Genomic DNA, 15,191 nt, shown 5'->3' with positions numbered 1-15,191 from the left:
TATTTTGGGATACCGGAAGTATCTTGAAATAGCTCTGCAGTGTATATGTAGCCTAATGGTTCCAGGATATCTTCAACTTATTCTTTTAAGTACCCTGGATTGAATTTCATCAGGCCGTTGCTTCTTGATGAAGTAGCCTTTTCCCGAAAAAACTTCCCCTGCGTCCAGACTCAAGCCGCGTTCTTTCGAAATTATTTCGAAAGAACGCGGCTTTTCTTTCGATGGCGGTAAACCTCTTTTTACGAGGAAGAACGCCTTCTTTCGAAAGTTCCTCTTTCGAAAGAAGGCGTTCTTCAATGTAAATAAGGCTTCCTTGAAAGAGAGCATCCAGACTCGCTGGGTGCTCTCTTTCGAAAAAGCGGATTGCTCTTTCGAAAGATCCGCCTGCAGTCTAGACGCGATCTTTCGAAAGAGGCTCTTTCGAAAGATGCTTTCGAAAGAGCCTCTTTCGAAAGAAGCCTGCAGTCTAGACATAGCCTAAGTTACTAATGTTATTTCTGTGATATTATTATATTCTAAATATAACTCTTCTGTGAGGTGAAGTTAGCAGTTGTCAGGGCCGTGTTCAATATCTAGGGGTTCCTTTCCACTGATCCAACAAAGAACTGGTTTGAATACTCACCAAGAAACCTGGGAAATTTATACACTGTGCACTTCTGAGAGTCAATAGTTCCCTACTCACAAGCATAGAGTCTAAGTGTAGATAAGAAACTTAATAAAAAGAGGACAGTAATTTGGTAATAATTTGGGAAAACACTGCAATCAGTATTCATAAACATATACCATGAATAAAAGACACATGCCAAGTAAGTTGGGCAGTGTCCTTTTTCCGCTTCACATACCCGAGCCTTCTGTGCACTCTACTCACAGTTGCTGCCTTTGGCTGGTACAGACCCAGAGTTCAGAGGTTTATTTGCAGAGTTCCTCTCTCACTTTGAGTAGGGGTCAAAGAGGCATTTTACTCACTCTGGTGGTCACTAGTCATGCTTCTCCACTACCACCCTGCTGGCTGCTCATCATGCCTCTCGGCCGCCACCCTACTGGCTGCTCCTCACACTCCTGCCACCACTCTGCTGGCCACTTATTGTGCCTCTCCTGTGCCACCTGCTGGTCATAAGTCACCATCCACTGCCATCCATCTCTCAGGTCTGATCTCTGCACATAAGAAATTTCAACTTTTTTCCAGGCTGGAAAGTGTCCCATCTCAAGTTATTTCAGCTCCCACTGATTTGAGCTCTTAGCAGGCAGAGCAAAAATACAGTTCTTCTGTGATTAAAATAACAAAGAGGCTCCTAATGAAGCCTGTTTAGCTGAATTCTTTGAACCATGAGGAGAACAAGTCAAACCAATTCAGGGAGTACCACTGGAAGGGATCTGAAGCCTCCTGACCTGAATAACCACCCCCATCCTTCTTAATCTCACACAGGGTTTTGACAATTGTGCCCCTGCTTAATAGGGTCCTTTCTTTTAACCATGAGCCCCTTCCTTTGGAACAAATTAAGCACAATCCTGTTTTTCTGTATTCCAGCAGTAATTACACATTGGCAATCTTAGGGTATGTCTAGGCTGCATCCCTCTGTCGGCAGGGATGCAGGACGACATTGCAAATGAGGCAGGGATTTAAATATCCCGAGCCTAATTTGCATTAAAATGGTTGCCGTGTTTTGCTGACTCAGCACTTTGTCAGCAAAAAGTGGCAGTCTAGAGGGGGATGTCGAGAAAGAAAGCCTTTTTCTACATATCCTGTAAACCGCCTTGCAGGAGGCATAATTGGCCTCATTAACAATATATATTTAATCTGTGTAATTTCCACTCCAGTTTATCTGATGAAGTGGGTTTTACCCAATGAAAGCTTATGTACTAACTAGCCAATTAGCCAGTCATAAGATGGGATTTTCAGGTCTCTCCTCCACGTCGGTCTTCTCTCCTGAGCCTCCAGTCTCTCGCTCTGTCTTTCCTCCTCCTCCTGCCTCCTCCTCTCTCTCTCTCAGCTCTCCTCCACCTTCTGCCTCTCTCTCTGTCTCTCTCTTTCACTTCTCCTCCCCTTCCTGCCTCTCACTCAGGGGACCACGGAGCCCAAATGGCTGTTTGGGCTCCACACTCCCTGTGCTGCATGGGGGGTGTGTGGATCCCAAACGGTCGCTTGCGCCGCTTGCTCCCATGCAATGGCCCAGCTGAGCAGCGCAGAAGTCAGCCGAGCGCCACGGCGGGAGGCAAAGGGGGGCGGGGTGGTGATGTTCACGGCTAGGGGGTGGGGCTTAGAGCCACTGTCATGCCGCATGTCACCACCCCGCCCCCATTCGCCTCCCACTGTGGCACTCAGCTGACTTCTGCACTGCTCAGCCAGGCCGCCTTGGGGGAGAAAACGGTGCAAGCGGCTGTTTGGGCCCCGCACTCTCCATGCAGCACGGGTCTCTCAGAGGGAACAGCCAGCATTTCAGGCAACAGCACCCCCCAGAGGGAACAGCCAGCATTTCGGCGTTACAGACTCTCAGACACTGGGCTACTATAGATATGATAAATATTGGTCTTTAAGATGCTCCTAGGGGTTTTTCTGCATGCAGATATTAACTCACATGGCTACCTCTTTGAGACTTAAAGTAGAGAAGGAGTCTGTTATGTGTAGGGTAAGTTTTCTTTATTACTCCCCTGGGTAAACTCCAACATAAGGTCAAGAGACTTCCTGAAGTTCATGCAACGAGAAGACATTTCAGCTGAATTTAGAACCACAACCTGTTCTACTGTAACCACTTGATCACAGTGGGGTGGAGTTGAGAATTCTTTCCAAATTATATATTTTTCTTATAATCTACACTGCCAGGTCTGGATATTACACTGAGATGTAGGATATGATTCATTATTTTGTTGTTTAATTCTTCAGGTATCTTTCGTTTTGTGTTCTCATATATTTCCTCATTTGATAAATACCTAGCAGGGATAATGTGTTATTTTGTGTTGATACATGCTTCCCTGTACCATGTCCAAGGCTTAAAAGCTTTGGGGTGTTAAAGTATCCCTTCAGAAAGGGTAATTTACAGGATGATAGGTGCCACTCTTGAGGGTTTATAAATCCCACACTGAAGTGACCTTCTAGAGTACATCTTTCTAGTATTCTGTATTATATAGTAAAAACGTATTACAACTTAATTAAGTGGGATTGTACATCAAAATATTTTGAAACTATCATATCCTGAGAGAAATATATTGCATATTACTAAACAGATTTCCTATGTAATGAATTCTCCAATTAAGGAATATTTTGTAGTCCTATTCAATTAAAATTACAACTGAACTCTAATTCATGAACTCAGCAGGAAGGTTAACAGATACAATATTTGACCAGTATTCCTCCTTTTGAATACAAAATAAGGCTGAATACCTTTAAAGCTCAGAAAACAGAAATCTTTCCTTTTAATTGGTTATTCTTTTTAGTTATTTCAGATGAAATTAATAATATGTTTTTTTTTTTCCTGCAGGTTATTAATGCGGCTTTAGCTCTTGCTGCAAGACCAAAAAGCCAAGTAGTAAAAAACAACATGGAAAAATATAAGAGCACATGGGAGAATCACATACATGTTCTTACTGAAGCTGTGGATGACATTATAAGCATTGATGATTTCCTTGCTATATCAGGTATGTTAATTTTCAGAATCTGACTTTTTTACGTCAACTTCTCTCTTCTTCATTTTTTAAAAGGATATTAGTTGTATTGTCACTTCCATAAAATCTAACAAAAAACCAGTGGGAGATTAGTATTTAGCAAGGATTACACTTAATACAGCACCCTTGTCATTCCATTCTTTGTCGAGGTGCAGTATGTTATGTGACGTATTCTTCCAGGTTTTGTGACTATAAAAATCTTACTGGGGTTCAGAAACATTTTCAGGCAGGCTCAGGATATCTTACACATTTTGAAAAGCAAATTGCCAATTAGTACACAGTCTAATCTTAAAGGGGGAAAAACTCAAAATGTGTGGGTGTTTAAAAAAGCCTACTGAAAATGCATGCCCATATACTTTACTCAGCTAAACCATTCCTGACCCTCACTAATATACCTCAGAAGGGTCTAAACATGGTATTTACACAAAGCCAAAGAAACAGCAAGGTATAAAGAATTTATACCATAATCCCACTGTACACATGACTGCCATTAGAGCCAAACCTATGTTTTGGCAATTAGTTGCTCAGTGAAATGTAGTTAAAGGATTTGCCTGTCTTTGTGGGCCATGTGCCTTGTTACTTATAGGATTTTTCTGCAAACAGGTGTCCACAAGTTTCCAGCTGGTGACAAATTCTTTTACTTACAGTCAGGTAAATTTGAGCCTACCATTATGATGTTGGATTTACAAACTACTGTTAAGAAGATTTGATATACAGTGTTCATGAAATTTAAGTATGTTTTCTTTACTTAAATAAAAATTTCCAGGTCTATGTGTTTCCTTAGCAGACAACTGTGTATTGATTCATGTGAGCAATTTGTCCAATAATTTCAGTGTAGAGCAGTGTTTGGATTATTTTATTTTATATAGGCTCCCAAAAACTCAGATAGATTATTCTAAAAGCCAGGCACATGGATTCTAGCACCCAGGCGGTTAAGCCACACCCCGTAAGTTAGGGAAGAGGAAGTATAGGAACAGCTATTGCATCTATTACAAATGCGAGAAGTATGGGTAATAAGCAGGAAGAACTGGAATTGCTAACCAATAAATACAACTATGATATCATTGGTATTACAGAAACCTGGTGGGATGGGACGCATGATTGGAATATTGGTATGGAAGGGTACGGCTTGCTCAGGAAGGACAGACAGGGAAAAAAGGGAGGAGGGGTTGCCTTGTATATTAAAAATGTACACACTTGGACTGAAGTGGAGATGAACGTAGGAGATAGCTGTGTAGAGAGTCTCTGGGTTAAGCTAAAAGGGGTAAAAAACGAGGGTGATATCATGCTAGGAGTCTACTACAGGCCACCTAGCCAGGTGGAAGAGGTGGATGAGGCCTTTTTTAAACAATTAACAAAACTATCCAAAGCCCAAGATTTGGTGGTGAAGGGGGACTTCAACTATCCAGACATATGTTGGGAAACTAACACAGCGAGGCACAGGCTATCCAATAAGTTTCTGGACTGCATTGGAGACAACTTTCTGTTTCAGAAGGTTGAAAAAGCTACCAGAGGAGAAGCTGTTCTGGATTTGGTTTTAACAAATAGGGAGGAACTAGTTGAGAACTTGAAAGTGGAAGACAGTATAGGGGACAGTGATCATGAAATAATAGAGTTCATGATCTTAAGGAAAGGTAGAAGGGAGACCAGCACAATTGAGGTTATGGATTTCAGGAAGGCAGATTTTGATAAGCTCAGAGAACTTGTAGGTAAGGTCCCATGGGAAGCAAGACTGAAGGGAAAAACAACTGAGGAGAGTTGGAAGTATTTCAAAGGGACGTTGTTAAGGGCCCAAAAGCAAACAATTCCGCTGTGTAGGAAAGATAGAAAATATGGCAAAAGACCAGCTTGGCTTAACAAGGAGATCTTGCATGATCTCAAAATAAAAAAGGAGTCATATAAAAAATGGAAACTAGGACAAATAACAAAGGATGAATATAGGCAAGCAACACGGGAATGCAGGGGCAAGATTAGAAAGGCAAAGGCACAAAATGAGATCAAACTAGCTACAGGCATAAAGGGAAACAAGAAGACCTTTTATAAATACATTAAAAGCAAGAGGAAGACCAAGGACAGGGTAGGCCCACTGCTTAGCGAGGAGGGAGAAGCAGTAACAGGGAACTTGGAAATGGCGGAGATGCTCAATGACTTCTTTGTTTCGGTCTTCACCGAGAAGTCTGGAGGTGTGCCTAACGTAGTGAATACAAGCAGAGAGAGGGTAAGTTTAGAAGATAGGATACACAAAGAACAAGTTAAAAATCACTTAGGAAAGTTAGATGTCAGCAAGTCACCAGGTCCTGATGAAATGCATCCCAGGATACTCAAGGAGCTGATAGAGGAGGTATCTGAGCCTTTAGCTATGATCTTTGAAAAATCATGGCAGACAGGGGAGATTCCAGAAGACTGGAAAAGGGCAAATATTGTGCCCATCTATAAAAAGGGGAATAAGAACAACCCAGGAAATTATAGACCGGTCAGTTTAACGTCTGTCCCAGGGAAGATAATGGAGCAGGTAATTAAGGAAATCGTATGCAAACACTTGGAAAGTAATAAAGTGATAGGGAATAGCCAGCATGGGTTTGTGAAGAACAAGTCATGCCAAACTAATCTGATAGCTTTCTTTGATAAGATAACGAGCCTTGTGGATAAGGGAGAAGCGGTGGATGTCATATACCTAGACTTTAGTAAGGCATTTGATACGGTCTCGCATGATATTCTTATTGATAAACTAGGCAAATATAACTTAGATAGGGCCACGATAAGGTGGGTGCATAATTGGCTGGATAACCGTAGTCAGAGAGTTGTTGTTAACGGTTCTAAATCCTGCTGGAAAGGGATAACAAGTGGAGTTCCTCAAGGGTCTGTTTTGGGACCCGTACTATTCAATATCTTCATCAATGATGTAGATATTGGGATAGAGAGTACGCTTATTAAGTTTGCAGATGATACCAAACTGGGTGGGGTTGCGACTTCTTTGGAGGATAGGGACATAATTCAAAATGACCTTAGCAAGTTAGAGAAATGGTCAGAGGTAAACAGGATGAGGTTTAATAAAGAGAAATGCAAAGTGCTCCACTTAGGAAGGAACAATCAGTTCCATACATACAAGATGGGAAGCGACTGTCTAGGAAGGAGCATGGCGGAAAGGGATCTAGGGGTCATAGTGGACCACAAGTTGAATATGAGTCAACAGTGTGATGCTGTTGCAAAAAAAGCAAATATGATTCTAGGTTGTATCAACAGGTGTGTTGTAAGCAAAACTCGTGAAGTCATTCTGCCGCTCTATTCTGCACTAGTTAGGCCTCAGCTGGAGTACTGTGTCCAGTTCTGGGCGCCACATTTCAAGAAAGATGTGGAGAAATTGGAAAGGGTACAGAGAAGAGCGACAAGAATGATTAAAGGTCTAGAGAACATGACCTATGAAGCCAGGCTTCATGAACTGGGCTTGTTTAGTTTGGAAAAAAGAAGATTAAGGGGGGACATGATAGCGGTTTTCAAATATCTAAAAGGGTGTCACAAGGAGGAAGGCGAAAATTTGTTCCTCTTGGTTTCTGCGGACAGGACAAGGAGTAATGGGCTTAAAGTGCAGCAGGGGAGGTTTAGATTGGACATTAGGAAAAAATTCCTAACTGTCAGGGTGGTCAAATATTGGAATAAATTGCCAAGGGAGGTGGTGGAATCTCCCTCTCTGGAGATATTTAAGAACAGGTTAGATAGACATCTGTCAGGGATGGTGTAGACGGAGATTGATCCTGCCTTGAGGGCGGGGGGCTGGACTCGATGACCTCTCGAGGTCCCTTCCAGTCCTATTATTCTATGATTCTATGATTCTATGATCTATGTGCAAAAAGAATTCTTTCATGGATGTTTAGCCAGGTTTAAATTTTGCCTTATGGTCCTAAGGTGGGTCTGATTCACTAATGCTGTGCACCTTTGTGTAGTCATGCACACCAAAAGGACAGTGCAAAGCTGATGTAGAATTATACCTGATCAGAGTGGAATGTTTTGCATTTTATTTGCACTGATGTAAATAATTACACGGGATCTAAAGCAACAATGAATCAGATCCCCAAAGTTGAGGTCCCTGACCAAAATGTACAAATTGGCTGCAGACTTTTTTGGTCAAAGAAACAAGTACAAAGAAAACAGCTTATAAAATAATGTGCTTCCCTGAAATGTTTCCCTTTTTTTTTTTTTTGCTCTTTTAAGGCTTCACATTTATGCTAAGACATGTTTATATTTCAAATGCTTCCTTTGCAGAGAGGTATTGTACTAGTTTCACATTTCGCAATGTTAGAAGTGTAAATAGTAAAATGGATGAACTGGAGTGCTAGTTTTAAAGGAGGATATTGATATAATAGGGATCACGGAAACTTGGTGGAATGAGGACAATCAATGGGACACAGTCATACCAGGGCACAAAACATATTGGAAGGACAGAGCAGGTCGTGCTGGTGGGGGAGTGGCACTATACATGAAAGAAAATGTAGAATCAAATGAAGTAAAAATCTTAATTGAGCCAAAATATTCCACAGAATCTATATGGATAGTAATTTCATGCTCCAATAATAAGAATATAGCTGTAGAGATATATTATTGACCACCTGATAAGGATAGTGACTATGAAATGCTAAAGGAGATTAGAGAGGCTATCACTTTGAAGAAAAGCTAGCTAAAACCTCAAAAAGTAATAGTAAAATGTTTTTTAAGTACATCAGAAGTAGGAAGCCAGTTAAACAACCAGTGGAGTCCTTGGATGATTAAGATACTAAAGGAGCCCTCAAAGATGATAAAGTCATAGCAAAGAAGCTAAATGAATCCTTTGCATTAGTCTTCACAGCTGAAGTTATTGGGGACAGTCCCAAACCTGAGACATTCTTTTTAGGTGACAAATCTGAGGAATTGTCCCAGATTGAGGTGTCATTAGATGAGGTTTTGGAACAAATTGATAAACTTAACTGTAACAAGTCACCAGGACTGGATGGCATTCAGCCAACAGTTCTAAAAGAAATCAAATGGGAAACTGCGGAACTGTTAACTGTGGTTTGTAACCTATCCTTTAAATCAGCTTCTGTACCTAAAGATTGGAAGATAGCTAACGTGACACCAATATTTAAAAAGGGCTCTAGAGGTGATCCAGGCAATTACAGACCAGTAAGTCTAAAGTCAGTACCGGGCATATTAGTTGAAACTATAGTAAAGAATAAAATTGTCAGACACATGGATGAATATAATTTGTTGGAGGAAAGTCAACATTGTGTCTGTAAAGGGAAATCATATCTTACTAATTTGCTAGAGTTCTTTGACAGGGTCAACAAATATATGGACAAAGGAGATCCAGTGGATGTAGTATACTTAGATTTCCAGAAAGCCTTTACAAGGTTCCTCAGCAAAGGCTCTTAAGTAAAGTAAGTTGTCATGGGATAAGACAGAAGGTCCTTTCATGGATTTATAACTGGTTAAAAGACAGGAAACAAAGGATAAGAATAAATGGTAAGTTTTCTGAGTGGAGAGAGGTAACTACTGGTGTCCCCAAAGGTCTGTCCTGGGATCCATCCTATTCAATTTATTTATAAATGATCTAGACAAAGGGATAACAGTGAGGTGGCAAAATTTTCAGACAATACCAAACTGCTTAAGATAGTTAAGACCAAAGCAGACTATTAAGAGCTTCAAAAAGATCCCACCAGATGAAGTGATTGGGCAACAAAATGGCAAATGAAATTTAATGTTGATAAATGTAAAGTAATGCACTTTGGAAAACATAATCCCAACTATATATATACAATATGATGGGGACTAATGTGGCTACAACTAATCAAGAGAGAGATCTTGGGGTCATTGTGGATAGTTCTCTGAAAACATCCACTCAGTGTTCAGTGGCAGTGAAAAAATCAAATCAAATGTTAGGAGTCATTAAAAAAGGGATAGAGAATAACACAGAAAACATCGTATTGCCTTTATATAAAACCATGTCACACCCATATCTTGAATACTGCATACAGATGTGGTCACCTCATCTCAAAAAATATTTTGGCATTGGAAAAGGTTCAGAAAAGGGCAACAAAAATTATTACGGATTTGGAACGGGTCCCATATGAAGAAAGATTAAAAAAACTTGGACTTTTCAGCTTAGAAAAGAGGAGACTAAGGGGGGATATGATAGAGGTCTATAAAATTATGACTGGTGTAGAAAAAGTAAATAAGGAAAAGTTATTTACTTATTCCCACAATATAAGAACTAGGGGTCACCAAATGAAATTAATAGGCAGCAGGTTTAAAACAAACAAAATAAAGTTTTTCTTCACTCAGTACATAGTCAACCTGTGGAACTCCTTGCCAGAGGATGTGGTGAAGGCTAAAATTTTAACGGGATTCAAAAAAGAGCTAGATAGATTCATGGAGGTTAGGTCCATCAATGGCTATTAGCCAGGATGGGTAGGAATGGTGTCCCTAGCCTCTGTTTCTCTGGCAGTGGGAGACTGGGGAAGGATCACATGAGGATTACCTGTTGTGATCTCTCCTTCTGGGGCATCTGGTATTGGCCACTGTCAGCAGACAGGATACTGGGCTAGATGGACCTTTGGTCTGACCCAGTGTGGCTGTTCTTATGTTCTTTTGTATATCCAGTATATATAAATATCTGGTTCTGAAAAATGTACTTTAAAATAGTATTTGCTAAAGATATGTTCACTATTAATAAACTATGCATTGCATTAGAAAGAGTATTTAGTATTTAAAGAGAGAATACAAATAAGCTATCTCATTTGTGGCATATTATATGCCATATTCTTCCATCTCTCACACCTATGTAAGTCCATTTATGTCATCAGAATTCTAGGGCATAAAGGCATAATGTGGTCAGTACATCTGAGCAAAACTGCGCTGTTTCCTTATGGTTAATGTACATAGTTTTAGGCTTAACACAATGGTGAATACAGTCACAGTTTCCCATGCCATTAAGCAGTACTTAGTTGGATCATGCATCAATGCAAGAGGAGTTTCACTGACGTCAGTGGAATTACAGTAGTTGGAAACCATTGCAAATGGTTATTTATTGAATGCGTAGATCTAATCTGTCATAAAGGAAGCTATCTTGGATAATCATAGTCTTTAATACTTCCTAATCCATTTGGAACAACACATGATGGACCAAACCTAAATTTATTCTCTCATAAAGAAAGTTATCCACTCTCCTGTAAAAATAATTTTGAGGGAATTTTTACCTGTGTTGCTTCTTTTTGGGGATGGGGTATTTCTGAAGGACATTACCAGTGGCATTTCCCTACCAAGTAATAGTAAATTTGAAGGGACACCCAGGAATGGTTCTCTCTCTCCTACTTTGGTACTCTTTACTTCAAAACACCACCCCAGCTGACTTTGTTAACATTGTATTTATATTGTGCCATGGAACAGATTCATGGATACAGTCCTGTTTCAAAACTTCTGTGACATGTCTACTTTACAAATACATGATTTTAACTATTAGCTAATGTTTTTAATCAGCTCTGTTGGCACACAGTGACTCATCAAGCACCATTATGGAGTTTAATTTAGAAAAGGGATAAAATATCATAGAATAATAGGACTGGAAGGGACCTCGAGAGGTCATTGAGTCCAGCCCCCCGCCCTCAAGGCAGGACCAAGCTCCGTCTACACCATCCCTGACAGATGTCTATCCAAACTGTTCTTAAATATCTCCAGAGAGGGAGATTCCACCACATCCCTTGGCAATTTATTCCAATATTTGACCACCCTGACAGTTAGGAATTTTTTCCTAATGTCCAATCTAAACCTCCCCTGCTGCACTTTAAGCCCATTACTCCTTGTCCTGTCCTCAGAAACCAAGAGGAACAAATTTTCTCCTTCCTCCTTGTGACACCCCTTTAGATATTTGAAAACCGCTATCAGGTCCCCCCTTAATCTTCTTTTTTCCAAACTAAACAAGCCCAGTTCATGAAGCCTGGCTTCATAGGTCATGTTCTCTAAACCTTTAATCATTCTTGTCACTCTTCTCTGTACCCTTTCCAATTTCTCCACATCTTTCTTGAAATGTGGAGCCCAGAACTGGACACAGTACTCCAGCTGAGGCCTAACTAGTGCAGAGTAGAGCGGCAGAATGACTTCACGAGTTTTGCTTACAACACACCTGTTGATACAACCTAGAATCATATTTGCTTTTTTTGCAACAGCATCACACTGTTGACTCATATTCAACTTGTGGTCCACTATGACCCCTAGATCCCTTTCCGCCATGCTCCTTCCTAGACAGTCGCTTCCCATCTTGTATGTATGGAACTGATTGTTCCTTCCTAAGTGGAGCACTTTGCATTTCTCTTTATTAAACCTCATCCTGTTTACCTCTGACCATTTCTCTAACTTGCTAAGGTCATTTTGAATTATGTCCCTATCCTCCAAAGAAGTTGCAACCCCATCCAGTTTGGTATCATCTGCAAACTTAATAAGCGTACTCTCTATCCCAATATCTACATCATTGATGAAGATATTGAACAGTACGAGTCCCAAAACAGACCCTTGAGGAACTCCACTTGTTATCCCTTTCCAGCAGGATTTAGAACCATTAATAACTACTCTCTGACTACGGTTATCCAGCCAATTATGCACCCACTTTATCGTGGCCCTATCTAAGTTATATTTGCCTAGTTTATCAATAAGAATATCATGCGAGACCGTATCAAATGCCTTACTAAAGTCTAGGTATATGACATCCACCGCTTCTCCCTTATCCACAAGGCTCGTTATCCTATCAAAGAAAGCTATCAGATTAGTTTGGCATGACTTGTTCTTCACAAACCCATGCTGGCTATTCCCTATCACTTTATTACCTTCCAAGTGTTTGCATATGATTTCCTTAATTACCTGCTCCATTATCTTCCCTGGGACAGACGTTAAACTGACCGGTCTGTAGTTTCCTGGGTTGTTCTTATTCCCCTTTTTATAGATGGGCACAATATTTGCCCTTTTCCAGTCTTCTGGAATCTCCCCTGTCTTCCATGATTTTTCAAAGATCATAGCTAAAGGCTCAGATACCTCCTCTATCAGCTCCTTGAGTATCCTGGGATGCATTTCATCAGGACCTGGTGACTTGCTGACATCTAACTTTCCTAAGTGATTTTTAACTTTTTCTTTGTGTATCCTATCTTCTAAACTTACCCTCTCTCTGCTTGTATTCACTACGTTAGGCACACCTCCAGACTTCTCGGTGAAGACCGAAACAAGGAAGTCATTGAGCATCTCTGCCATTTCCAAGTTTCCTGTTACTGCTTCTCCCTCCTCACTAAGCAGTGGGCCTACCCTGTCCTTGGTCTTCCTCTTGCTTTTAATGTATTTATAAAAGGTCTTCTTGTTTCCCTTTATGCCTGTAGCTAGTTTGATCTCATTTTGTGCCTTTGCCTTTCTAATCTTGCCCCTGCATTCCCGTGTTGCTTGCCTATATTCATCCTTTGTTATTTGTCCTAGTTTCCATTTTTTATATGACTCCTTTTTTATTTTGAGATCATGCAAGATCTCCTTGTTAAGCCAAGCTGGTCTTTTGCCATATTTTCTATCTTTCCTACACAGCGGAATTGTTTGCTTTTGGGCCCTTAACAACGTCCCTTTGAAATACTTCCAACTCTCCTCAGTTGTTTTTCCCTTCAGTCTTGCTTCCCATGGGACCTTACCTACAAGTTCTCTGAGCTTATCAGAATCTGCCTTCCTGAAATCCATTACCTCAATTGTGCTGGTCTCCCTTCTACCTTTCCTTAAGATCATGAACTCTATTATTTCATGATCACTGTCCCCTATACTGTCTTCCACTTTCAAGTTCTCAACTAGTTCCTCCCTATTTGTTAAAACCAAATCCAGAACAGCTTCTCCTCTGGTAGCTTTTTCAACCTTCTGAAACAGAAAGTTGTCTCCAATGCAGTCCAGAAACTTATTGGATAGCCTGTGCCCCGCTGTGTTAGTTTCTATATGAATAGACTTAAAAGTTTTTGTCAGTAATATGACGTTCCTCAAGCCTTGACAGTACAGTAAACTTCCAATAATCTGGCACCTTTAGGACCCAGGGGGTGCTGGATTATCAGATATGCCGGACTATCAGAAGGGGGGGCTATGAGCGGTCTGGGGTGGGGTGGGAGGATGCTACCCCAGACCCCCTCATAGCCCTCCCTTCTGATAGTCCGGCTCTGCCCCAGGAGTCCCTGATTCAGCCACTGCTGGTCAGTTTCAGCAGCGGCTGAATCGGGGACGCCTGCAGCAGAGCAGCTGGAGTGCTGCCGGGTTGGTCCGGTAGCGCTCACCCTTGGCGCCACGAGACCAACCCGTCAGCACCCCAGCTGCTCTTGGGGATGCCTGGGGAAGAGCAGCTGGGGTGCTGACGGGTTGGTCCCGCAGCGCTGCTCCTCGGCGCTACTGGACAAACCCAGCAGCACCCCAGCTTCTCTGCCCCAGGTGTTCCCAAGTCAGCTGCTGCAGAAACTGATCAACGGCTGACTCCAGAAAGCCAGAGGCAGAGCTGCTCTGCCCTGGGCTTCCTGGAGTCAGCCCTGGTCGGTTTCAGCAGCGGCTGAATCGGGACGCCTGGGACAGAGCAGCTGGGGTGCTGCTGGGTTGGTCTCGTAGCGCCAAACCTCGGCGCTGTGGGGACCAACCCAGCAGCACCCCAGGTGCTCTGTCCCAGGTGTACCCAAGTCAGCTGCTGCTGAAACTGACCAGCGGCTGATTCCAGGAAGCTGGGGCAGAGTAGCTCTGTCTTGGGCTTCCTGGAGTCAGCCGTTGGTCAATCCGGGACAGCTGGGGTGCTGCCGGGTTGGTCCCACAGCCCCAAGGGGCAGCGCTAATTGACCTACTTGGCAGCACTCCAGCTGTTCTGCCCCCTGCTTCCCGGATTCAGTGCTGGTCAGTTTTAGCAGCGGCTGAATCGGGGAGGCTGGGGGCAGATCAGCTCCAATGGTCTGGCTGCCCGGAGCACTTCCGGGTTCCTGATGGTGCCGGACCATCAGGAGTGCCGGACCGTCAGATGCCGGACCATCAGAGTTTTACTGTATTTGGTTTGGATATGTTTTATTTAAAATTATGTTGTATCTATCCCGTCAAAAAAGATATTGCACTTGAGTTCAGAGGTTTTAAAAATTTGGCATTCATTAGTTGATCTTGCACAGTATATTTCAAGTAGTAAAAATAACATAATCTAACATTTTTCCCTTTTAAAATTATATATGTATATATTTATTCTATACAAAATGTAAGTTGTGGACAAACATGAATGTGAGAAAAATGATATATTGGAAAATCCTCAGCAGCTAGGAAAAATTATATTTTGGGTTCTTACAACATATAATCTATATAGAAGATTAACTCTCCCATATGCCTAGAATCAACAAACCATTACCCTTTATGATAGCATTTAAACACATCCCTAACTTTAAGAAGTTTAAGTTCCATTGAATGTAAGGGAATTTAAGCACAGGAGTACCTTTGAACACCTGGCATGTGGATGAATTTAAACATACTTATTTAAATGCCCT

The 15,191-nt window shown here is 41.6% G+C and overlaps 1 protein-coding gene across 5 annotated transcripts in view; it reads left to right on the top strand.

The window, feature by feature from the left end:
* CTNNA3 (catenin alpha 3) overlaps positions 1-15,191 on the top strand; it is a 1,020,369-nt gene that overhangs the window by 735,672 nt on the left and 269,506 nt on the right. For all 5 annotated transcript variants that reach the window (XM_075934910.1, XM_075934908.1, XM_075934909.1 and 2 more), the window contains 2 exons: positions 3,477-3,633; positions 4,264-4,311. In XM_075934910.1, coding sequence (XP_075791025.1) covers positions 3,477-3,633; positions 4,264-4,311 — 205 coding nt within the window. The remainder of the gene's footprint in view (positions 1-3,476; positions 3,634-4,263; positions 4,312-15,191) is intronic.

This window comes from Pelodiscus sinensis, chromosome 8 (assembly GCF_049634645.1).
Source record: "Pelodiscus sinensis isolate JC-2024 chromosome 8, ASM4963464v1, whole genome shotgun sequence".
In the NCBI taxonomy this organism is placed as follows: domain Eukaryota; kingdom Metazoa; phylum Chordata; order Testudines; family Trionychidae; genus Pelodiscus; species Pelodiscus sinensis.
Note: the sequence above shows the minus strand (reverse complement) of the source record. Positions and strands in the feature narration are given on the sequence as shown.